Source organism: Oncorhynchus keta, chromosome 18, assembly GCF_023373465.1.
Source record: "Oncorhynchus keta strain PuntledgeMale-10-30-2019 chromosome 18, Oket_V2, whole genome shotgun sequence".
Classification (NCBI taxonomy): Eukaryota; Metazoa; Chordata; class Actinopteri; order Salmoniformes; family Salmonidae; genus Oncorhynchus; species Oncorhynchus keta.
In genome coordinates, this window is record NC_068438.1 from 17,873,771 (window position 1) to 17,899,577 (window position 25,807).

General features: G+C 43.7%; 2 protein-coding genes across 2 annotated transcripts in view; both read left to right on the plus strand.

Moving 5' to 3' along the window:
- The window catches only part of LOC118397381 (FRAS1-related extracellular matrix protein 2-like), a 157,345-nt gene extending 138,752 nt beyond the window's left edge, over positions 1–18,593 (plus strand). Inside the window, exons 17-24 of the mRNA XM_052468759.1 lie at positions 7,904–8,096; positions 8,352–8,456; positions 8,690–8,817; positions 10,383–10,517; positions 10,985–11,111; positions 11,644–11,831; positions 11,993–12,139; positions 12,607–18,593. Of these exons, the coding sequence (XP_052324719.1) occupies positions 7,904–8,096; positions 8,352–8,456; positions 8,690–8,817; positions 10,383–10,517; positions 10,985–11,111; positions 11,644–11,831; positions 11,993–12,139; positions 12,607–13,212 (1,629 nt within the window). The 3' untranslated portion in view covers positions 13,213–18,593. The remainder of the gene's footprint in view (positions 1–7,903; positions 8,097–8,351; positions 8,457–8,689; positions 8,818–10,382; positions 10,518–10,984; positions 11,112–11,643; positions 11,832–11,992; positions 12,140–12,606) is intronic.
- Positions 18,594–18,967: 374 nt separating this feature from the next.
- The window catches only part of LOC118397382 (complement C4-B-like), a 40,966-nt gene continuing 34,126 nt past the window's right edge, over positions 18,968–25,807 (plus strand). Inside the window, exons 1-11 of the mRNA XM_052467512.1 lie at positions 18,968–19,232; positions 23,463–23,658; positions 23,752–23,938; positions 24,028–24,098; positions 24,183–24,268; positions 24,348–24,430; positions 24,511–24,598; positions 24,682–24,787; positions 24,916–25,042; positions 25,166–25,281; positions 25,512–25,688. Of these exons, the coding sequence (XP_052323472.1) occupies positions 19,171–19,232; positions 23,463–23,658; positions 23,752–23,938; positions 24,028–24,098; positions 24,183–24,268; positions 24,348–24,430; positions 24,511–24,598; positions 24,682–24,787; positions 24,916–25,042; positions 25,166–25,281; positions 25,512–25,688 (1,299 nt within the window). The 5' untranslated portion in view covers positions 18,968–19,170. The remainder of the gene's footprint in view (positions 19,233–23,462; positions 23,659–23,751; positions 23,939–24,027; positions 24,099–24,182; positions 24,269–24,347; positions 24,431–24,510; positions 24,599–24,681; positions 24,788–24,915; positions 25,043–25,165; positions 25,282–25,511; positions 25,689–25,807) is intronic.

A 25,807-nucleotide genomic window follows, 5' to 3' on the forward strand; every position in this document is an offset into this window, starting at 1 on the left:
TTAAGCCAGTACATGTCCAGGCCTGTCTGAAGTTTGCTAGAGAGCATTTGGATGATCCAGAAGAAGATTGGGAGAAAGTCATATGGTCAGATGAAACCAAAATATAACTTTTTGGTAAAAACACAACTCGTCGTGTTTGGAGGACAAAGAATGCTGAGTTGCATCCGAAGAATACCATACCTAATGTGATGCATGAGGGTGGAAACATCATGCTTTGGGCCTGTTCTTCTGCAAAGGGACCAGGACGACTGATCCGTGTAAAGGAAAGAATGAATGGGGCCATGTATCGTGAGATTTTGAGTGAAAACCTCCTTCCATCAGCAAGGGCATTGAAGATGAAACGTGGCTGGGTCTTTCAGCATGACAATGATCCCAAACACACCGCCCGGGCAACGAAGGAGTGGCTTTGTAAGAAGCATTTCAAGGTCCTGGAGTGGCTTAGCCAGTCTCCAGATCTCAACCCCATAGAAAATATTTGGAGGGAGTTGAAAGTCTGTGTTGCCCAGCAACAGCCCCAAAAAAATCACTGCTCTAGAGGAGATCTGCATGGAGGAATGGGCCAAAATACCAGCAACAGTGTGTGAAAACCTTGTGAAGACTTACAGAAAACGTTTGACCTCTGTCATTGCCAACAAAGGGTATATAACAAAGTATTGAGATAAACTTTTGTTATTGACCAAATACTTATTTTCCACCATAATTTGCAAATAAATTAATTAAAAATCCTACAATGTGATTTTCTGGATTTTTTTTCTCATTTTGTCTGTCATAGTTGAAATGTACTTATGATGAAAATTACAGGCCTCTCTCATCTTTTTAAGTGGGAGAACTTGCACAATTGGTGGCTGACTAAATACTTTTTTGTCCCACTGTAGCTACCCCTCTCAGACGTTGTTCTTCTGAAGCCCATCTTAACCTCACCACTAATAACTAACCAAACACAGGGCTTTATGGATTCCCACAACTCATCACGAGGCCTGCTATTTATCTTGTCAAATGGCTTCTCCAACATTCACAGCATTATTAAAACCTTCTGCTCTTTTTTTGTGCTGTGCTCTTTAAACAGCTGCTGCTGTGTTGAGGGAGGGTCCGGTCTCTCTCTCTCTCTCTCTCTCTCTCTCTCTCTCTCTCTCTCTCTCTCTCTCTCTCTCTCTCTCTCTCTCTCTCTCTCTCTCTCTCTCTCTCTCTCTCTCTCTCTCTCTCTCTCTCTCTCTCTCTCTCTCTCTCTCTCTCTCTCTCTCTCTCAAACCCTGGTCACATGGTTCAGTGCTCCTGTCATGTAGATTTCCATTGGAAACCTCCAGTCACTTCCGTGTGGTTAAACCCCAGTCAGTCTATTAGTTCACTAGCACTTAATTAAGCAGGCTGTGGTCATAAAGAGATGCCTACAGAGAGAAGAGCTGCCTGCAGAGAGAGAGAGAGCAAAGGTCTTGGTATGGTTAAGGTCTCCTCACGCTAGACACACACACACACACACACACACACACACACACACACACACACACACACACACACACACACACACACACACACACACACACACACACACACACACACACACACACACACACACACACACACACACACACACACACACACACACACACACACACACACCACACAGGAGCTAAGGACATGTTGTGGTAAAGGTCTCCTCACGCTACAGATCCTCCCTGCTGTAGATTATCAACTAGACGCTCCCTAGCAGTGTGTGCGTGCGTGTGTAAAGGAAAGAAATCAACAGTGCATGTAGAATTTATGAGAGGCTAACTACTAACACAATTTAAGGTTAAGCATATTGTATGGTTGAAAAGACACCAACTCCATGGAATATCATTACATTCTATATAAAGTGAAATTCCATTTTGCAAGATAAATGATACTGTAAATGGATATTGCCTGCAAACATGGATGAGTTAAGATACATAGGAAGTATAAGATAATATTTTATGGAGGCAGTGATCATCATTCTCTTCTCTTCCTCCACACTTTATGACTTTCCGTCTGACAGGTTGTAATCCAGCGTTAGCCCATTTGTTTACGTTGAAACTGAAATAAGTTCATATTCTGACCAGACAGAGCTTTGTGGGAGAGGTCAGAGTTGATCAGCACTTTGATAATCCTGAATGTCAGGGTCTGCCTTAGTACTGTGTACCAACACTGGTTTAACTTGGTCAATGTCCCTCCTATCTGCAGATTTGACGTGCTGTTGCTCGTCGCTGGCAGCCATGTGACAACAGACTGAGGTGCTTTAACTTCTTGCGTCGAGCAATCCCGTATCCGGAAGCGTAATCATAGCCTCAAGCTCATTACCATAACGCAACGTTAACTATTCATGAAAATCGCAAATGAAATGAAAGAAATATATTCACTCACAAGCTTAGCCTTTTGTTAACAACACTGTGATCTCAGATTTTTAAAATATGCTTTTCAACCATAGCTACACAAGCATTTGTGTAAGAGTATTGATAGCTAGCATAGCATTAAGACTAGCATTCAGCAGGCAACATTTTCACAAAAAAAAGCAAAGCATTGAAATAAAATAATTTACCTTTGAAGAACTTCAGATGTTTTCAATGAGGAGACTCTCAGTTAGATAGCAAATGTTAATTTTTTCCAAAAATATTATTTGTGTAGGAGAAATCGCTCCGTTTAGTTCATCACGTTTGGCTAAGAAAAAAAATGAAAATTCAGTCATTACAACGCCAAACCTTTTTCCAAATTAACTCCATAATATCGACAGAAACATGGCAAACGTTGTTTAGAATCAATCCTCAAGGTGTTTTTCACATATCTATTCGATGATAAATCATTCGTGACAGTTGGGTTTCTACTCGGAAGCAAAAGGAAAAATACACGCAACTGGAGATTACGCAATAATTGCGACGGAGGACACCAAGCGAGCACCTGGTAGATGTAGTGTAAAATGGTCAATCTTCCAATGATATGCCTACAAATACGTCACAATGCTGCAGACACCTTGGGGAAACGACAGAAAGTGTATCACTGGCCCAAATGGCTCACTATTCCCTTTGTTTTGTAATGCATTACTTTTGACCAGGGCCCATAGGGAATAAGTTGCCATTTGATAAATAGCCAGAGACTAAGGTGCATTAAGCATCACTGTGTTGTTTTAAGTAAGATCCATAACTAAGAGAGAGAATGAGACCCCGCCAGGTACTACAGACATGTCTCTATTCACCCAGAAACCCTATACCCCTACTGCAGGGTCTGCCTGTGTCACATCATGAGTTGTACTGTAAGCTTCAATCAGTTTGGCCAGTAAGAACAAACAGAAAGACTCAATAGCTCTTGTCTTTAAAAAAAAAATTTTTTGTTTTTTTTACCTTTATTTAACCAGGCAAGTCAGTTAAGAACATATTCTTATTTTCAATGACGGCCTGGGAACAGTGGGTTAACTGCCTGTTCAAGGGCAGAACGACAGATTTGTACCTTGTCAGCTCGGGGGTTTGAACTCGCAACCTTACGGTTGCGGTCCAACGCTCTATCCACTAGGCTACGCTGCCGCCCCAGAGGAACATTATTTGTGTCCCTGTGTTGTCTCTGACCTGAGAGGCTCTTAAGGGTCTGATCGACTGACTGGGAGGCTGGGGGGCTGAGTGGAGAGGTTGAGGAGTACAGAGAGACTGAGTCCGACTAAGCTTGGGGCCCCCGACTGGCCTCTCACTGGGACTGACTCTGTCACTGTGTCTGTGTGTCATGGTGAGAGGCTTTGTCCCCAGCTTATCAGACCACAGGAATCCATTTGGTCTCAGCAGGCAGTGCCAGGGTCATACAGCAAATCATCTGCCTCAACTCTCTCTGGGTTCTACCAGTTCTCTGAGATCTCTCTCTCTCTCTCTCCTCTTTCCTTCTCTCCCTCCTTTCTCTCTCTCGCTCGCTTTTCTCCTCTTCTTTCTCTCTCTCCCCCCCTTCTCTCTTGCCCAGGGCATAGGCAGGTCCCAGCATGAAGGGAGAGCTAGTGCAGACAGGTACCCCTCTCGTAGGTCACCGGATGGAGCAGATACCATTCAAATCCCTTTACTCTCTCTTTCCTCCTTCCTTATCTCTCTCCTTTCTCTCTCTCTCTCTCTCTCTCTATCTTTCTCCCTCCATTTCTATCTCTTTCTCTCTCTCTCTCGCTCGCTCTCTCTCTCTTTCTCCCTCCCTTTCTCTCTTTCGCTCTCTCTTTCTCCCTCCCTTTCTCTCTCTCTCGCTCTCTCTTTCTCACTCCCTCCCTTTCTCTCTCTCTCGCTCTCTTTCTCACTCCCTCCCATTCTCTCTCTCGCTCTCTCTTTCTCACTCCCTCCCTTTCTATCTCTTTCTGTCTCTTTCGCTCTCTCTTTCTCCCTCCCTCTACTCCTTTCTCCCCCTTTTCTCTCTCTCTCGCTCTCTCTCTTTCTCTCTCCCTCCCTTTCTATCTCTTTCTGTCTCTTTCGCTCTCTCTTTCTCCCTCCCTTTCTCTCTTCTCTCTCTCTTTCTCACTCCCTCCCTTTCTCTCTCTCTCGCTCTCTTTCTCTCCCTCCCATTCTCTCTCTCGCTCTCTCTTTCTCACTCCCTCCCTTTCTATCTCTTTCTGTCTCTTTCGCTCTCTCTTTCTCCCTCCCTTTCTATCTCTTTCTCTCTCTCTTTCTCCCTCCCTTTCTCTCTCTCTCTCTCTCTCTCTCTCTCTCTCTTTCTCCCTCCCTTTCTATCTCTTTCTGTCTCTTTCGCTCTCTCTTTCTCCCCCTTTCTCTCTTTCTCTCTCTCTCTCTCTCTCTCTCTTTCTCCCTCCCTTTCTATCTCTTTCTGTCTCTTTCGCTCTCTCTTTCTCCCCCCCTTTCTCTCTTTCGCTCTCTCTCTCTTTCTCTCTGGTTCTTTGTCTTGCTGTAGTCTAACTGTTGTTTAAGGGTTCCAAGTACAATAGAACAAATCAACCGCCTGGATTGTTATGTCTTGATAGCATGATTAACTTCAGAATGGGATGGTTTTATCCTCATTGTTGACAAATCAATAATTCAATAACACAACCAAACATTCACCAGTTGTAAATGTAATGGTTTGCTATTGTTGCTACATATCTGGAGTCAACTCTTTTGGAAAGATACAATCTCTCTGAAATGTGGCCAGTGTAAATGTCAGAGTCAATGTAAACCCTCTTGAATCCATAAGAGCTCCAGTAGTACTAGTACAGCCCATACAGTACAGCACTGTGTATATACACTGAGTGTACAAAACATTAGGAACACATTCCTAATATTGTGTTGCACCCCCTTTTGCCCTCAGAACAGCCCCAATTCGTCAGGGCATGGACTACAAGGTGTTGAAAGGGATGCTGGCCCATGTTGTCTCCAATGCCTCCCACAGTTGTGTCAAGTTGGCTGGATGTCCTTTGGGTGGTGAACCATTTTTGAAACACATGGGAAACTGTTGAGCTTGAAAGCCCAGCAGCGTTGCAGTTCTTGACACAAACCGGTGCGCCTGGCACCTACTACCATAACCCGTTGAAATGCACTTAAAGATTTTGTCTTGCCCATTTACACACATACACCATCCATGTCTCAAGGCTTAAAAATCCTTCTTTAACCTGTCTCCACCACTTCATCTACACTGATTGGAGTGGATTTAACAAGTGACATCAATAAGGGAACACAGCTTTCACCTGGATTTACCTGGTCAGTCTGTGTCAAGGAAAGAGCAGGTGTTTTTAATGTTTTGTACACTCAGTGTATATTAAGTGGTACGATGCTGTCTGCTGATAGTAACACATATTGATCACGCTATACTTCAGCACTACGTCAGCCGCCGTAACACCCTCTATATGTCACCTGCTATATGTATTACATACATAATCACATGAATCTATAGAATATAGATAAAGACCAAGCCATAATCATACATCAAGTTATGAGTGGGTCTGAATACTGTTCCCATGAGGTATTTGTTAAGTTATGAGTGTGTCTGAATACTGTTCCCATGAGGTATTTGTTAAGTTATGAGTGTGTCTGAATACTGTTCCCATGAGGTATTTGCGAGCTCCATACAGATAGGCAGGTTGTGAATGTTTAGTATAGGCCTATGTATTAACTAGTACTAGGGACCTTTTGTAAACAACCTGCTTGTTGGATGTTTAAGTGTGTGGATGCTTAAATGCATTTAGCAAAGTTTGATGTAATGTATGTACTTCTATCAGTCTCTATTTCTCTCTCTCTCCCTCTCTCTTTCTCCCCCTCTTTCCATTCAATTCAATGTAAGGACTTTATTGGCATGGGAAACATATGTTTATATTGACAAAGCAAGTGAAATAGATAATAGACAAAAGTGAAATAAACAATAAAAAATTAACAGTGAACATTACACTCACAAAGTCCCCCCCCCCAAAAAAAACATTTAAAATTGTCACGATCTCTGTCGTCGTGAAAATGACTGGACCAAGGTGCAGCGTGATGAGCGTACATTTTTCTTTATTATAAATGTCGCTAACAAAACAAGAAAAACGACCGTGAAGCTTACTAGGGCTATACAGGCCATTAACAAATACAAAAGGAAAAAAGGCTGCCTAAGTATGATTCCCAATCAGAGACAACGATAGACAGCTGTCCCTGATTGAGAACCATACCCGGCCAAAACATAGAAACACAGAACATAGAGTTTCCCACCCAAGTCACACCCTGACCAAACAAACATATAGAATAAAAAGTTTTCTACGGTCAGGGTGTGACACAAATGCCATATTATGTCTATATACTGTGTTGTAATGATGTGCAAATAGTTAAAGTAAATAAAAAATAAATAAACATAAATATAGGTTCTATTTACAATGGTGTTCTTCACTAATTGCCTTTTTCTTGTGGCAACAGGTCAAACATCTTGCTGCTGTGATGGCACACTGTGGTATTGTCTTTCACCCAATAGATATGGGAGTTTATCAAAATTTGATTTCTTTTCGAATTCTTTGTGGGTCTGTGTAATCTGAGGGAAATATGTTTGCCAGGAGGTTAGTAAGTGCAGCTGTTTTTTTGTCAATTCTTTCCAATGTGTCAAGTAATTATATTTTGTTTTCTCATGATTTGGTTTGGTCTAATTGTGTTGCTGTCCTGGGGCTCTGTGGGGTGTGTTTTTGAACAGAGCCCCAGGACTAGCTTGCTTAGGGGACTCTTTTCCAGGTTCATCTCTCTGTAGGTGAAGGCTTTGTTATGGAAGGTTTGGGAATCGCTTCCTTTTAAGTGGTTGTAAAAATGTAACGGCTCATTTCTGGATTTTGATAATGAGGGGGTATCGGCCTAATTCTGCTCTGCATTCATTATTTGGTGTTCTACGTTGTACAATGAGGATATTTTGCAGAATTCTGCATGCAAAGTCTCAATTTGGTGTTTGTCCCATTTTGTGAATTCTTGGTTGGTTAGCGGACCCCAGACCTCACAATCATAAAGGGCAATGGGTTCTATAACGGATTCAAGTATTTGTAGCCAGGTCTTAATTGGTATGTTGAATTTGATGTTCCTTTTGATGGCATAGAATGCCCTACTTGCCTCTCAGATCATTCACAGCTTTGTGGAAGTTAGCTGTGGCACTGATGTTTAGGCCGAAGTATGTATAGTTTTTTGTGTGCTCTCTCTCTCTCTCTCTTTCTTTCTCTCGCTCTCTCTCTCTCTCTCTTTATTTTTCTTTCTCTCGCTCTCTCTCTCTCTATTTTTCTTTCTCTCTCTCTCTCTCTTTCTTTCTCTTGCTCTCTCTCTCTATTTTTCTCTCTTTCTCTCACTATTTTGTTTTCCTCTATTTCTCTCTCTTTATTTCTCACTCTTTTTCCTGTGTCTCTGTAGCTTGAACCTACCTACTATTGCTAGTATTCTGTTACTGTAAAGTATATTGATGTTAAAATGCATGTTAAATACAGCTTGATTTGATGTATGTCTCTCTCTAGGTGTTGAACCTGGTCCAGTCCTATGTGACCCTCCGGGTGCCCCTCCACGTCTCCTATGTGTTCCACTCCCCGGTGGGGGCAGGGGGCTGGCAGCATTTTGACCTGCAGTCTGAGCTACGACTCACCTTCGTATACGACACTGCCATCTTGTGGCGGGACGGCATCGGTAGCCCTCCTGAGGCTGAGCTACAAGGCAAGTCTCACATCCTCTTTACAGGATGAGGCAAAAACAAACAAACAAATACAACACTGTCTGGTGTGCTTCGAGCACAGATGATATTGTTATGTTACAGCAATGAATGAGGATGTGTTAGTTTGGTGTGACAGTGAGACCGACGGGGTGCATTCTGCAGGTGGCCTTTACGGCACCTTTCTCAATGGGTGGGCTATACTAGTAGGGATGTGTTAGGTCGGTGTGACAGGGAGACTGACCGGCTGTATTCTGTAGGAGCCCTGTACCCCACCAGTATGCGTATCAACGAACAGGGTCGTCTGGTGGTCAACTTCAGAACAGAGGCTCGATTCAGAGGACTGTTTGTCATATCACACTCTGGTATGTTCACATTATCTACTCTTTTCATACAGTACATCCATGGGCTTAAACTATTAACCCACCGTATGTATCAAGTGTCTCAGAGTAGGAGTGCTGATCTAGGATCAGGTCCATGTAATCTTAAACATTGTGATGTAAAACTGATCCGAAGTCAGCACTCCTACTCTGACACGCTTGAATCTGTACATATTCCCCTTCAGTTCTCTATTAGCCTTACCTGTGTCTGTACCCAGCGTCCTCTCTGTCGTCCATGGTGATGTGTGCGGACCACCCTGGGGTGACCTTTAACCTCAGCCTGGTGAGGAGCGAGCCCACCTACAACCAGCCCATGCAGCAGTGGACCTTTACATCAGACTTCGCTGTGAGGACAACATCTTATTTTATTTTATCTTTAATACTGGGTTATCAATATAGAGTATATACACTGCTCAAAAAAATAAAGGGAACACTTAAACAACACAATGTAACTCCAAGTCAATCACACTTCTGTGAAATCAAACTGTCCACTTAGGAAGCAACACTGATCGACAATACATTTCACATGCTGTTGTGCAAATGGAATAGACAACAGGTGGAAATTATAGGCAATTATTCAGACACCCCCAATAAAGGAGTGGTTCTGCAGGTGGTGACCACAGACCACTTCTCAGTTCCTATGCTTCCCGGCTGATGTTTTGGTCACTTTTGAATGCTGGCGGTGCTTTCACTCTAATGTGCATGTGTCTGCTCAAACGGTCAGAAACAGACTCCATGAGGGTGGTAATGAGGGCCCGACGTCCACAGGTGGGGGTTGTGCTTACAGCCCAACACCGTGCAGGACGTTTGGCATTTGCCAGAGAACACCAAGATTGGCAAATTCGCCACTGGCGCCCTGTGCTCTTCACAGATGAAAGCAGGTTCACACTGAGCACATGTGACAGACGTGACAGAGTCTGGAGACACCGTGGAGAACGTTCTGCTGCCTGCAACATCCTCCAGCATGACTGGTTTGGCGGTGGGTCAGTCATGGTGTGGGGTGGCATTTCTTTGGGGGGCCGCACAGCCCTCCACGTGCTCGCCAGAGGTAGCCTGACTGCCATTAGGTACCGAGATGAGATCCTCAGATCCCTTGTGAGACCATATGCTGGTGCCGTTGGCCCTGGGTTCCTCCTAATGCAAGACAATGCTAGACCCCCTGCTGACACACTCCAGCAGTTCCTGCAAGAGGAAGGCATTGATGCTATGGACTGGCCCACCCGTTCCCCAGACCTGATTCCAATTGAGCACATCTGGGACATCATGTCTCGCTCCATCCACCAACGCCACGTTGCACCACAGACTGTCCAGGAGTTGGCGGATGCTTTAGTCCAGGTCTGGGAGGAGATCCCTCAGGAGACCATCCGCCACCTCATCAAGAACATGCCCAGGCATTGTAGGGAGGTAATACAGGCACGTGGAGGCCACACACACTACTGAGCCTCATTTGGACTTGTTTTAAGGACATTACATCAAAGTTGGATCAGCCTGTAGTGTGGTTTTCCACATTAATTTTGAGTGTGACTCCAAATCCAGACCTCCATGGGTTGATACATTTGATTTCCATTGATAATTTTTGTGGGATTTTGTTGTCAGCACATTCAACTATGTGAAGAAAAAAGTATTTAATAAGAATATTTCATTCATTCAGATCTAGGATGTGGTATTTTAGTGTTCCCTTTATTTTTTTGAGCATTGTATTTTAAAATCTGGTTTCTCTGTGTCTTTAGTGTAAAGACTTGGGACTAGCATATGCCATTTACAGAATTTATTTCTTAAGTCGTAGTGTGTTATCGGCACTAGTGTAAAATAACTAAAAGTAAAAAGATAATATTTGTTCTAAATGACCTGATTAAATAAAGCTTCAACCCGAAGTAAATAACTGTGTCTTATGTCCCCTCTCTCTCCCAGGTGCGTGACTACTCAGGTACCTACACAGTGAAGCTGCTGCCCTGTACCTCTCCCCCCAGTCTGGAGTACTCCCTGCCTCCTGTCTGTAACCCCAGAGAACCTGTCACCTTCGACCTGGACATACGCTTCCAGCAGGTCAGATCACCCGAGGATTAACGTTACTACAATCGTGCTGTCTTCTAGAACCTTAAAGGGTTCTTCGGCTGTCCCCATAAGAGAACCATTTTTGGTTGCAGGTAGAACCATTTTGGGTTCCATGTAGAACCCTCTATAGAATGTGTTCTACATGGAACTCAAAAGGGTTCTACCTGGAACCAAAAATGGTTCTACCTGAAACCAAAACAGGTTCTCCTATGGGGACAGCCGAAGAACCCCTTTGGAACCCTTTTTTCTAAGAGTGTACATCAATGTCATGCCATTAAAGGTGTCTGTGAGATGACAATCTTTGAGTTCACACAGAGATGTACTTTAGTGGGAAACAGCTTAGGAGGTGTAGACTGATGGTAACACTGTGATTGGTCTGTTCTCTGATGGTAACTGAATGGTATGTGTTGCCCTATACTAAGATGGTAAAACTTTGTATTGTGTGTGTCCTATCCCAGGTGAGTGACCCGGTTGCGGCTGAGTTCAGTCTGAACACTCAGATGTTGCTACTGTCTAAAAGATCTCTGTGGCTGTCTGATGGATCCATGGGCTTCGGACAGGAGAGCGACACCGCCTTCTCACAAGGTACTGTAACGCTACAAACCAACACCGCCTTCTCACAAGGTACTGTAACGCTACAAACCAACACCGCCTTCTCACAGGGTACTGTAACGCTACAAACCAACACCGCCTTCTCACAAGGTACTGTAACGCTACAAACCAACACCGCCTTCTCACAGGGTACTGTAACACTACAAACAAACACAGCCTTCTCACAGGGTACTGTAACGCTACAAACAAACACCGCCTTCTCACAGGGTACTGTAACACTACAAACAAACACAGCCTTCTCACAGGGTACTGTAACGCTACAAACAAACACCGCCTTCTCACAAGGTACTGTAACGCTACAAACCAACACCGCCTTCTCACAGGGTACTGTAACGCTACAAACCAACACCGCCTTCTCACACACACCACCTTCTCATGGGTCCTGATTAGAAGTAGTGCACTACATAGGGAATAGGGTGCTATTTGGGATGGAGGTAGCCCCATTGACTATCTGTTTGATTGATTGATTCATTACTGTATTAACTCACAGCTGATCTCCTCCCAGGGGATATGATCTATGGCAGAGTGATGGTGGATCCAGTCCAGAACCTGGGAGATTCCTTTATCTGTAACATAGAGAAGGTGTTCTTGTGCACTGGCGCGGATGGATACGTGCCCAAGTACAACCCCAACAACAATGAGTATGGCTGTCTGGCTGATGCTCCCTCGCTGCTCTACAGATTCAAGATCATCGTAAGTACAGTACAGTACAGGGCCTGTAGTGCATTATGTGGGGATCATTAGAGATGCAGACAAGGACGTAGTACAGGGTAAATTCACATAAATACCCTATAGACCTTGACATGGTCCAATGTTGGTACAGTGTTTACTAGTGTTTCCCTCTCCTCCTACAGGATAAGGCCCAGCCAGAGACCCAGGCCAGGTCGTTTGGTAACGTGGGGTTCAGGGCTCTGCTGGCTGTAGACGACCCTCAGGCCCTGGCCCTGGTCAGACAGCCTGGATCTGACGGCTTCAGCATGGACTCTACAGCACTGTTCCAGGTAGTTCCTGGACCCTACGCAGCAGAACACAACACACATCCTGCTTATTTGCACCACACTATTTATCGATGACAATTCCTGTTATCTTTGAATCTTGATGTATTCTTTCTGCCAGTGGTTCTATAGCAAGCGTGAAAAGAATAGTGGAGAAGAAACATCCCTGTGTCTAATTCCTATTTCTAACACTCTTCCACGGCTTTAACTTGTAAATGAATGATATACACCCATTGATTCTTGACGAATATAACTTATACTTGTAAATGCCTCATGAGCTTCGTTCAACTGTTGATGAATTTTAAGAGTCATGACATTTCTCCAGGCCCAAAACAGAGGCAGGGTGTCGCTTTGTTATTGTTTCAATGAAAGACTCTAGTTTTAATGATCAGCAGTAGGACCAGAAATAGTTCCTTTCATTGTCAAGTAAACTACCCAGCCCTTATGACTAACCCTGTTCCTCTGGTGTCCAGGTGTCAGCAGGGAGAGAGTGGTTCATCCACACCATCTACACTGTCCGCTCCAGAGAGAATGCCAACAGGGGCATCGGGAAGAGAAGTCTGGAGTACCACACACTCATCCAGCACAGCAGTATGGCTGCAGGAGGCCACTCCCTGACCCAAAACAGCAGCATGGACAGAGAAACCCAGCGTCAAACTATGGCTGCAGGAGGACCGTCCCAGTCCCAGCCCCAGTCTCGCTCCAGGCGGTCAGCAAACGGGGTGCCAGAACTAACAGAGGACATCGGCCTGGACAACAACCGTGGCACCAATATTCTCCATATTTCCCTGGACCTTAGCCGCCAGCGCCGCACCAGCCCTGACCGGGAGTTCCTCACTCGGGGTGTGGTGCCCAGGGAGCTGAACCATCCTGTGGAGAGCGAGGACGGCCTGGTCTTGATCATAGGGATCCTGGTGGGCCTCCTCCTCACCATCCTCATCATCATCGTCATAGTGCTAACCGTACGGTCCAGACAGGAAAAGAAGAAGATGGAGGTTCCCACAGCAACGTCATGCTCCACTGAGCCCATGATAACATCAGGGTTCACTAGCGGTGGCTTGGACAGCTCAGAGGTCTGATAGACAGACAGACTTCCTTCGACACGACCACTGAGACAGACAGACTGACTGACAGACAGACATTCACCACATAAAAATAAACGCTGACAGATATATTTTTTATGTGCCTATTTGTTTTGTTTTTTACATTGGGACATAAAGAGAGGGATGGGACAACTGAAACAACACAATCAACAATGAGAGTTTAGTTCTGTACAAAAACCTACTTGAAATCTTGCAGCTCTTCTGCTCTGCTGTAGGGGAGACCATAGAGGTAAAACAATCTATCTATATGGGGAGACAGCCCCAACTAGGGAAGTACCTGTAACCTGTTCTGTTTAAGGCACTTGCCCACGTTTATTATTGCTTTGTTTTATGATGTCACACTTGATCCCAAAAACATTTATGATTTGTCCAAAGGTGCTAAAGCAGCAGATGCCTCTGTTCTGTAAGATGGATGGTGGTCCAGTGAGTTGGTAAAAGACCATGTAGCACGGCTATTCAGCTCCAGGCCTGTAGGGCAGCAACACTGATGCTTGTCTTTTCTACCTTGTAGTTCATTGATTGACTGATTGATAGATTGATTAATGTTACTGATTGGCTAGAGTGGCCCACAATGTAAACAGTTCCTGATTAGAAGGAAAGAATGAAAGCCAGAAGTGTTTCTACCTTCCAGGCCCAGAGTCGAATACCATTATTCCTGGTATTCAGTATTCAGTATGAACGCAAAATTGGCATAGAACTGTCATAGTTGTTAACGTGTGTTTGTTATCCCGTGTCAAGCCACTGTCAATAGTCTGCTGACACTGGGAATATGTCCTACTGTAATGTCCTACAATAATGTCCTACTGTAATGTCCTATTGTAGCTCTCTGTCAGACCTGGGTTCAAACACTATTTGAAATCGTTAAAATATATTTGCTTTAGCCTGCCTGGAGTGCCCAGTGGGACATTTATATTGGTTCCATTACAACAGGCAAGCTCAATTCATCACAGCTTAAGTATTTTACATGATTTAAAATACTATTTGAACCCAGGTCTGCTCTCTGTACTGAAGTATGGAGACTGATTCATGTTGAAGTTCAACAGGTGCCTAAGAATCCACTGGATGTTATACTGTAACATGCATCCCAAATGGTACCCTAGTCCCTATTTTGCACTGTAAGTAGTGCACTATTTAGGGAATAGGGTGTAATTTGGGACAAGTGCTTAGATTGTTTCCATCACATGGTTATTCTATGTGATGTATAGGACCCCTACAGTAGGTGCTAAAGAAACACTTTCTATTTGTTTTGTATGTATTAATGGTTATCTATCATTTGTGCCTGCCTTTGATTTTATAATTGTTTAAACTTGTATAATACTATGTAAAGCAGGTTTGGGTGAAATTGTGGGGGAAAATGTGTCAAATCTACTGTAGGTAATTCAGACTTTTTCTATCCAGAGTTCCAAGTTTATCACACATTGTTTTTCGGATAATTGTTCTCTCAATAGTCTCAAAATCATGGTTGTAATGACTATCTATGGGGCCGTCCCAAATGGCATCCTATTCCCTATATAGTGCACTACTTTTGTTCAGTGTCCAGAAGGAATTAGGGTGCCATATAGGGAATATGGTGCCATTTTGGACACAAACTATATCAGTGTGGTCCTGTATTTGAATACATACAGTACAGCACTGAATTTAATAATCTAATGAGAAACGGTACTGTATATCCTGTAGGGAAGAGTGGGGTAAGTTGACCCATTTTTTTACATTCAGCATCACTGCGTCAAGGGAAATATAGTATTCTTTCTAACAAAGATATCTATACTGAACAAAAATATAAACACAACATGCAACAATTTCAACGATTTTAACGAGTTACAGTTCATATAAGGAAATCAATCAATTGAAATTAATTCATTAGGCCCTAATCTATGGATTTTCAACACTGGGCAGGGCAGCGCAGCCATGGGTGGGCCTGGGAGGGCATAATTCCACCAATTTGGGAGCCAGGCCCACCCACTGGGGAGCCAGGCTCAGCCAATCAGAATGAGTTTTTCCCCACAAAAGGGCTTTATTACAGACAAAAATACTCCTCATTTTCATTACCTGTCCGGGTGGCTGGTCTCAGACGATCCCGCAGGTGAAGAAGCCAGATGTGGAGGTCCTAGGCTGGCGTGGTAACACATGGTCTGCTGTTGTGAGGTTGGTTCGACATCCTGCCAAATTCTCTAAAACAACATTGGAGGCGGCTTATGGTAGAGAAATGAACATTCAATTCTCTGGCAACACCTCTGGTGGACATTCCTGCAGTCAGCATTCCAATTGCATGCTCCATCAAAACTGCCACAGAGACATCTGTGGCATTGTGTTGTGTGAAAAAACTGCACATTTTAGAGTGGCCTTTTATTGTCCCCAGCACAAGGTGCACCTGTGTAATAATCATGCTGTTTAATCAGCTTCTTGATATGCCACACCTGTCAGGTGAATGGATTATCTTGGCAAAGGAGAAATGCTCACTAACAGGAATGTAAGCAAATTTGTGTACAAAATTTGAGAGAAATAAGCTTTTTGTGCGTATGGAACATTTCTATGATCTTTTATTTCAGCTCACGGGACCAACAATTTACATGTTGCGTTTATATTTTTGTTCAGTATACATATATTTCAGGATGTTGTGTATCCCTGGAAATAATCAGAATTCATGTAAACATGAAAAACATAGCTTGTCCACAAAACTTGGTATCTTCGCACAACTTACCCCTACAAATTTCTGCACTGAAAGAAATATTACCACTACCTTTTTAAAACCATGCATATCTTTATTTCCCAAATCGCAGAGATAATGCCTTGCATTAGGCCTGGGAAGAAAACATTTCAATTTGCTCAACCTGCCATTGGCTCAACCATTTGCTCAACTTACCCCATGGAAAACATTTTGACTTTATTAGCCCACACAGCTACGTACAAGAATGCACTTACACGCTAGGTTTAGGACCTCATATTGAAGCTTATAGACACCCCAACTGATGTATAGAAAAATCTTTAAATGATCGACTTTGGTTTCGTTACAACTATCATGAAACCTCTTAACTCTTAACACAATAAATTAATTTGACTTGGTGAAAATCCTTTTTGTATCTAACTTGCTTACCACTTTTTCCATGTGGTTTCTTCCTTCACAGACTTCATGAAATGATGATCTCTTCCCAAATATTTGGTCAAATTATTAATTTTGTGTGTGGTTTCCTAGAGACAAGACTGGCTCAACTTACCCCACTCTCCCCTAGTGAGTTGATTTTAAAGACAGCTGGTCTGCAATGTACAGTTTATAGCAGCTCTGGATGGATCCACTAGGCACAAACAGCATAGATAGTCTGTTCTACGTACTGTACTTCTATGTTCTGTGTCTGTATCTGTTCAGCATGGTCAGGGATTTCTTTGGTCAGTGATTCTTAGTGGTAAGAACTCATAGCTATGTCTATGTCTGTGTCCCAAAAGGCACCATGCCATTCTGGGCACACTCTATTTCTCTACAGGGCTATAAGGTGACTGATCTGTACTAAATGTCCTCCAAAAGGTTTTACATCATATTTTGTATCGTATGATAAACATTCTTAATGATCCATGAAGATGAGTGTGTCCCAATTCCCTTTATTGTTCACTACTTTTATAGTGCACTACTCTTGACCAGCGGGGCCCTCGTCAAATGTATTGTGCGATATTGAGAATTGGGCACAATTTGGGACTGCCAAATATGTTTTATCACAATGCAGTTAAAGGGAAACCAACTATGAGCTACCACGATCTAAGTCACGGATTTTAGAGATATTATCGTTACAACATTACAGAAATATGTATTTATTTGATCACATATTCCATAGGGATTGCCAATAATGAAGATCTAATATTTGTTTCCCTCTACAGATAATGTTCTATTTAGCCACAAACCCCATAAAATATGTTACAGACATGGTTGCCACGTTTACACTGAAATGATGCATAAAGGGAAGGTATAGACCATCCCCTTGTCAATGGATGCCCCAGTCATAATACAAAGATAACATACAATGACCTCCATACTGTATCGATAGATGCTGAATACATATACCCACTGCTTTATAAACTTCAGATGTGTATATTGTTTGCTGTTTTATTTTTTTAAAACATAAATGCTATGCAACTTACAATATCATACTGCTAAAGTAGTATTGAATACCAATATTTCTTTATATTTTAATATGCTTATGTTTTGCTGATTTTATGTCTTGATTTTAAATCATGTTACTACCATCACCATTATGATTTCAGGATTTTGTTGAATGCATTTAATGCCTGTGTGAGTGTATACACACACACACATACACACACACACACACACACACACATATCTATATACACAGAAACATGTACTGTACCAGTAAAAAGTTTGGAGACAACTACTCATTCCTGGGTTTTTCTTTATTTTTACTATTTTCTGCTTTGTAGAATAATAGTGAAGACATCAGGGCTATGAAATAACACATATGGAATCATGTAGTAACCAAAAAAGTGTTAAACAAATCTGGAAAATTTCAACAACTTTGAAAGTTTCTCCAAGTTCAGTTGCAAAAACCATCAAGCGCTATGATGAAACTGGCTCTTATGAGGGCCGCCACGGGAATGGAAGACCCAGAGTTACCTCTGCTGCAGAGGATAAGTTCATTAGAGTTACCCATCAGAGATTGCAGCCCAAATAAATGCCTCACAGTGTTCAATTAACAGACACATCTCAACATCAACTGTTCAGGGGAGACTGCATAAATCAGGCTTAGTGGGACTATCATTTGTTTTTCAACAGGACAATGACCCAACACACCTACAGGCTGTGTAAGGTCTATTTGACCAAGAAGGAGAGTGATGAAGTGCTGCATCAGATGACCTGGCCTCCACAATCACCCGACCTCAACCCATTTGAGATGGTTTGGGATGAGTTAGACAGCAGTGAAGTGAAGTGAAGGAAAAGCAGTGCTCAGAATATGTGGGAACTCCTTCAAAACTGTTGGAAAAGCATTCCAAGTGAAGCTGGTTGAGAGAATGCCAAGAGTGTGCAAAGCTGTCATCATGGCAAAGGGTGGCTACTTTGAAGAATCTCAAATATAAAATATATTTTGATTTGTTTAACACTTTTTTGGTTACTACATTATTCCATATGTGTTATTTCATAGTGTTGATGTCTTCACTATTATTCTACAATGTAGAAAATGAGTAGGTTTGTCCAAACTTTTGACTGGTACTGTATATATACACACATATGTATTGCAAATAAATATACCGTTTGGATGTTTTGGGAATTGTCAATGTTAAAGGCATATGTGCTGTAAGTATTTGTAACATAGACCTAAATCACAAAGTGGTCCGCAAATAAAGTGTTTTGAAGAAAATCAGACTGCTGTCTTGTTTGAAAAACAGATGTTGTGTATGTATTTGGGCTTTTTGGGAAAGGCTACTTCCCAAATGGAACCTTATTCCCTACCCGAGCCCCTGTATATCACACTACTTCAGACCAGAACCCATAGGGCTCTAATCAAACATAGTTTACTATGTAGAGAATAGGAGTCAATTTGGGACACAAGCAAAATCTTGTTTCTGGGAAAACACGTGATTTATTTCACAACGTTCCTTCTCCAATGCCAAGACTAGAGTCAGAGAAGCTGAGAGGAGGAGAGTTAGGTGGGCTAGAGGAGGTGTTGATGCTGAGTGCATCCCAAATGGCACCCTATTCCCTATGGGCCCTGGTTAAAAGTAGTGCACTATGTAAGGAATAGGGTGCGATTTGAGATCCTGCACCCTGTTCTCTGTGAGCTGCAGCTGCACTCACAAACTGGAACATTACAGACATAGCTGCTTTACAGATAACTTCGACAGTATTTTGTTAAATATTTTGGGGTTGAGACAAGAAAAGAAGACTTTTGTTCCAGTGGCATGATACAGATCAGACGGTAAAGCAGAACGATGAGGAACACACTGCTTCTGATCATGGCTGCACTGACTGCAGTTTGTGAGCAGAACCCAATGTGAGTTATGTTCTATCCATGCTAATTCTTTGTAGATATATTTTACTTGCATCATTGGTAATTTTCTGTCATGTTCTCAAATATTACTACAGCGCGTGTGTGTGTGTGTGTGTGTGTGTGTGTGTGTGTGTGTGTGTGTGTGTGTGTGTGTGTGTGTGTGCGTGCGTGCGTGCGTGCGTGCGTGCGTGCGTGCGTGCGTGCGTGGTGTGTGTGTCAGTGGCGGTTGATGACTTTTAGGATGAGGGAGGACAATATTTTGGGGGATGAGTATGGCCTTATTTCTATTACAGCATATTGGATGACTGTCATTCACATTCCATTCCCCCAAATCAATGTAACATCGATAGATTTAGATTACTGCATGATACTCAAATGTTCCCTATACCCAGCATGAGGTTTCTGTAACCTAGTCTATGAATGTAATTTTACAACGTAGTTGCACAGGTCGAGAGAAATTTGAGCAATCAAGGTGACAGACACGGATACATTCAATATCGCCTTGCACAATTTTGCCTGCATCTAGCTGATCTAGAGTGTAATCATTAGTCCAACAGTTGCAAACAACAGTTTCTATTTGACAAATACAGGTATGTTTATCCCTGTTTCGTTATGTTTGCTTTCGTTTAAGAAAAGTTTTTCAACAAAATCGGCGGAAGGAATACACCCCTGATCAAACACAAACACAGTTCACTTTCATAGCAGCCACATAAATCTGCATGATCCCTTTGATCGTTGGATAATTCCTTCTTGCATCTACACGCTCTCCTCCTCTCACCATTTCCATTCGCTTGTGGACAACACGTCAGCTGTCTATGACCAGGCGATAAAACCTTTCCAAGCCAGACCTTCATATCATAGCCTCTAACCGCTATGCACAGTCTACATCGGTGTCACCATTTTAGCTAACGTCAAGTCAACATAGTTACTAGAACTAGAGCATTAGTAAACCCGCTACAATCATGCAGTACAGTGCACAGTGTAAACCAAAAGCTTAACTTGACTTAACAAAACGGTTCAACTATTGCCTTTCTCTCTCTTTAAGTCAACTAGTCACCATATTGTTTTCTCTGCAGTGGTAGCTAGCTGTAGCTTATGTTTTCAGTGCTAGATTAATTCTCTGATCCTTTGATTGGGTGGACAACATGTCAGTTCATGCTGTAAGAGCTCAGATAGGTTGGAGGACGTCCTCCGGAAGTATTCATAATTACTGTGTAAGTATATGGAAAGGGGTGAGAACCAAGAGCCTCCTAGGTTTTATATTGAAGTCTGTTTCACCTGTCTTTGTGATTGTCTCCACCCGCCTCCAGGTGTCGCCCATTTTCCTCATTATCCCCTGTGTATTTATACCTGTGTTCTCGGTTTGTCTGTTGTCAGTTTGTTTTGTTCATAAAACCTGCCAGCCTTTGTTTCCCTGATCCTGCCAGTTTCCCTGCTCCTGCCTGTTTCCCTGCTCCTGCCTGTTTCCCTGCTCCTGCCTGTTTCCCTGCTCCTGCCTGTTTCCCTGCTCCTGCCAGCCTGTGCCCGTTTCCCTGTTCCTGCCTGTTTCCCTGTTCCTGCCAGTTTCCCTGTTCCTGCCTGTTTCCCTGCTCCTGCCTGTTTCCCTGCTCCCCTGTTCCTGCCTGTTTCCCTTCCTGCCTGTTTCCCTGTCCTGCCAGTTTCCCTGTTCCTGTTTGTTCCTGCCTGTTTCCCTGTTCCTGCCAGTTTCCCTGTTCCTGCCAGTTTCCCTGCTCCTGCCTGTTTCCCTGCTCCTGCCTGTTTCCCTGCTCCTGCCTGTTTCCCTGCTCCTGCCTGTTTCCCTGCTCCTGCCTGTTTCCCTGTTCCTGCCAGTTTCCCTGCTCCTGCCAGTTTCCCTGTTCCTGCCTGTTTCCCTGTTACTGCCTGTTTGTCTGCTCCTGCCAGTTTACCTGCTCCTGCCCGTTTCCCTGTTCCTGCCCGTTTCCCTGTTCCTGCCTGGTTCCCTGTTCCTGCCTGTTTCCCTGCTGCCAGTTTCCCTGCTCCTGCCTGTTTCCCTGTTCCTGCCTGTTTCCCTGTTCCTGCCTGTTTCCCTGCTCCTGCCTGTTTCCCTGCTCCTGCCTGTTTCCCTGCTCCTGCCTGTTTGCCTGTTTCCCTGCTCCTGCCTGTTTCCTGCCTGTTTCCCTGCTCCTGCCTGTTTCCCTGCTCCTGCCTGCCTGTGCTCCTGCCTGTTTCCCTGCTCCTGCCTGTTTCCCTGCTCCTGCCTGTTTCCCTGCTCCTGCCTGTTTGCTCCCCTGTTCCTGCCTGTTTCCCTGCTCCTGCCTGTTCCCTCCCTGCCTGTTTCCTGTTCCTGCCAGTTTCCCTGCTCCTGCCAGTTTCCCTGTTCCTGCCTGTTTCCCTGCTCCTGCCTGTTTTGCTCCTGCGTTTCCCTGTTCCTGTTTCCTGTTCCTGTTCCTGTTCCTGTTTGCCCCTGCTCCTGCCTGTTTCCCTTTCCTGCCTGTTTCCTGTTCCTGCCTGTTTCCCTGCTCCTGCCTGTTTCCCTGCTCCTGCCTGTTTCCCTGTTCCTGCCTGTTTCCCCTGCCAGTTTCCCTTCCTGCCTGTTTCCCTGTTCCTGCCTGTTTCCCTGTTCCTGCCTGTTTCCCTGCTCCTGCCTGTTTCCCTGCTCCTGCCTGTTTCCCTGCTCCTGCCTGTTTCCCTGCTCCTGCCTGTTTCCCTGCTCCTGCCTGTTTCCCTGTTCCTGCCTGTTTCCCTGCTCCTGCCTGTTTCCCTGCTCCTGCCTGTTTCCCTGCTCCTGCCTGTTTCCCTGTTCCTGCCTGTTTCCCTGCTCCTGCCTGTTTCCCTGCTCCTGTTTTCTAGTCCTTCCCGGTTTTGACCGTTCTGTCTGCCCCGACCCTGAGACTGCCTGCCTTTCTGGACCCATTACACTCTTCCTAGATTACTGACCCCTTCCTGCCCTGACCCTGAGACTGCCTGCCGTTCTGGACCCATTACACCCTTCCTGGATTACTGACCCCTGCCTGCCTTGACTTGTCGTTTGCCTGCCCCCGTGGTTGTAATAAACTCTTGTTATTTCTACACTGTCTGCATCTGGGTCTTACCTAAATGTGATACAGTGTATCCAGAGGAGGACAGAAGCTAGCTGCAGTGGTGTCCGCTTTGCTTAATACAAAGAATTTGAATTGATTTATACTTTTACTTTTACTTCTGATACTTAAGTATATTTTAGCAATTACATTTAGTTTTGATACATAACTATATTTAGAACCACATACTTTTAGACTTTTACTCAAGTAGTTTTTTGCTGGGGGACTTTCACCTGAGTAACTTTCTATTAAGGTATCTATACTTTTACTCAAGTATGACAATTGGGTTCTTTTTCACCTCTGGCTAACTGTCCTCTGACTAGCAGTCCTCTGGCTGGCTGTCCTCTGGCTGGCTGTCCTCTGGCTGGCTGTCCTCTGGCTGGCTGTCCTCTGGCTGGCTTTCCTCTGGCTGGCTGTCCTCTGGCTGGCTGTCCTCTGGCTGGCTTTCCTCTGGCTAACTGTCCTCTGGCTAGCAGTCCTCTGGCTGGCTGTCCTCTGGCTGGCTGTCCTCTGGCTGGCTGTCCTCTGGCTGGCTGTCCTCTGGCTGGCTGTCCTCTGGCTGGCTTTCCTCTGGCAAGCTGTCCTCTGGCTAGCTGTCCTCTGTCTGGCTGTCCTCTGGCTGGCTGTCCTCTGGCTGGCTGTCCTCTGGCTGGCTTTCCTCTGGCAAGCTGTCCTCTGGCTAGCTGTCCTCTGGCTAGCTGTCCTCTGGCTGGCTGTCCTCTGGCTGGCTGTCCTCTGGCAAGCTGTCCTCTGGCTAGCTGTCCTCTGGCTACACCATGGTGCTACCCTACAGAGTGCTGTTGAGGCTACTGCTGACGTTCATTGCAAACAGTGTATTTTAAACAATTATTTGGTGACATGAATATATTTAGTAAAGTATTATATAAAAACATTTTTTTTTGTCTGTTTCACTATTTGTATGAAATTATCCTCCCACCTGCTTATTCCTGCATGTGTTCGTGTGTGTGTTTGTTTGTGTGTTTGTTTGTTTGTGTTCGTGTGTGTGTTTGTTTGTGTGTTCGTGTGTGTGTTTGTTTGTGTTCGTGTGTGTGTTTGTTTGTGTGTGTGTTTGTTTGTGTTCGTGTGTGTGTTTGTGTTCGTGTGTGTGTTTGTTTGTGTTCGTGTGTGTCTTTGTTTGTGTTCGTGTGTGTTTGTTTGTGTTTGTGTGTGTGTTTGTGTTTGTGTTTGTTTGCAGATGTCTCATCACTGCTCCCAACATAGTCCACCTGGGAGTAGAGGAGACAGTGACAGTACAGCTCCAGGGAGCTATCAAGCCTACACAGATTACACTATACTTCTTGTACCAAACTGACAATAATAAAGTTCTGTCTGGAAAAAAGCATGTAACTCTCAATGAAGCCAATGGCTATCAGGAGGTGGTGAAAATGAGTGTAAGTATGCAGAACGCTAACCTCCTTTCATACCCTATGGAACTACTGGAATGTGCATTTATATGATTCGGCCTCTATTATCATGTTTTACAGGTCGTTCCTAGCCTGTACGAAGAGGCAATCACAAACATAGGAAAAACAAAGACAATAGTGCCATATATCCAACTGGCCGCAGAGAGCAATGACTTCTTAAATAAAAAAAAAACTATCCTTTTGTCAACAAAAAAGGGTTATGTCTTCATCCAGACAGACAAACCAATCTACAATCCAGGAGAGAATGGTAAAGTCTCAAATAAAAAATGTTGACTATTATATATGATTTTAGTTATAATCCCAATTTCCCAATAATCCCAATAATCCCTTTTCCAGTCAATTTCAGGGTCTTCACGTTAGACAACTATCTGCTGCCTGTCGAAGAAAGCATCAATGTCAAGATATTTGTACGTTTGCAAGACATCTATCTGTATGTTAAAGTTGTATTATTGTGTTATGTTCTCAAAATAACATTCACTGTCTCTCTGCAGAACTCCAAAGGCCTGCTGGTGTACAACCAGGCTCTACAGTCCAGTAAACTCCTTCAGAGGAACATAATGATCCCTGACGTTGAGACGTAAGTAGTATGTTGACATAAAATCTATGGAACACAGGACATGAGTAGCACTGACCACTACTCTGTCAATATGTTTCAGGGCTGGCCATTGGAAGATTGTTGCCACTTTTATCGACCATCCTATGTCCAACTCTTCAGTGGAGTTTGAGGTCAGGGAATATGGTGAGTATCAAAAATAGGTTGCGTGACTCTATGATACAGCCCAACAACGACAAAGTGAAGCTCACCTCTATTTCTTTCAGTTCTTCCTACTTTTGAGGTGAAGATAACAGCTTTGAAGCCATATTATTTAGTGACAGAAGAATCCTTTCAATTCAGCGTCTCTGTAAGGTGAGATTGTTGAAGCAGATTGTATTTATGGACTGTTTTGTGAATTGTTCATAGCATGTCAAGTAAATGTGTGTTGATTGCAGGTACACCTATGGCAAAGGTGTCAATGGCATAGCTTATGTTAGATTTGGACTAATAGACATAGAAGGCAACAGAATACATCTACCTGGCCTAGAAAACAAGACTTCTGTGAGTTCACTTTATCATCTTAAAAATGTACATTCAAAAATGTCAAATTAAAGTCAAATTTTCTGATTGTAGAGTTATTGTTTTGTATCCAGGCCAGTTCCATTGTCTTTTTTTCTGGTGTATTGTAGATCCAAGACGGTGTCGCCAGCATTACCCTGCCAACTGAAGACCTTCGTGGGAAAGCAGAAAAGCAAAACATCCAACACATGGAGGGATACAATCTGTACATAGCTGTTACAGTTTTAGAAACAGCAAGTAAGTCCTTCATTCAGTCAGATAAAACATGACCATGCCAGCGGATTCAGGTATTTTCTCTTGGATATTATGCCGTATGACAGTAACTGTCACTCTGTCTGTCTTTGTCTCTCGCTCTCTCAGGCGGAGATTTAGAAGAAGCTGAGAGCACTTCAGTAAAGATAGTGACGTCTCCATACATCATTGACATGTCTAAGACTAAGGAATACTTCACACCTGGAGGAAGGTTCTCTATCCTGGTACAGTGTGGTCGTTTCTGCACTCTAAGACAAACTTTAACGCCACAGAGTAAAATATAATTGTATTCATTCAGGACATCATATTGAGATGAACAAATCCCTTTTCCCCCAAATGAGACGTACCGTACAATAGTTATCAGTGTTATCAATTGTATTGGCCTTACCATTTAGAATATGACTGTATCTATAGACATAGTCTACTTGGCATATGCTGCATGTTTCCTTCTCAGGCCACCACCACCCACCCAGATGGATCCCCAGCCCCTGACCTCCGTATGAGGGCTTCAGTTTCAGTGACCTCTGTAGGAGGCACACAGGAGTCTAAGTTGGAGGGATCCAGTAACTCTAAGGGTGAGGCTGTTCTCACCTTCGAAGTGCCCAAACTGGCCACGTCTATGGACATCAAGGTACAGGACAGACACAGAGAACTTTCAACTTTCAATCAACACTGTAGTTATGTCAAGTGTTCTATGTGGCTCTAATTTCCATGGGAGGTAATATTGAAGTACTGTAACTTTGCACTGTA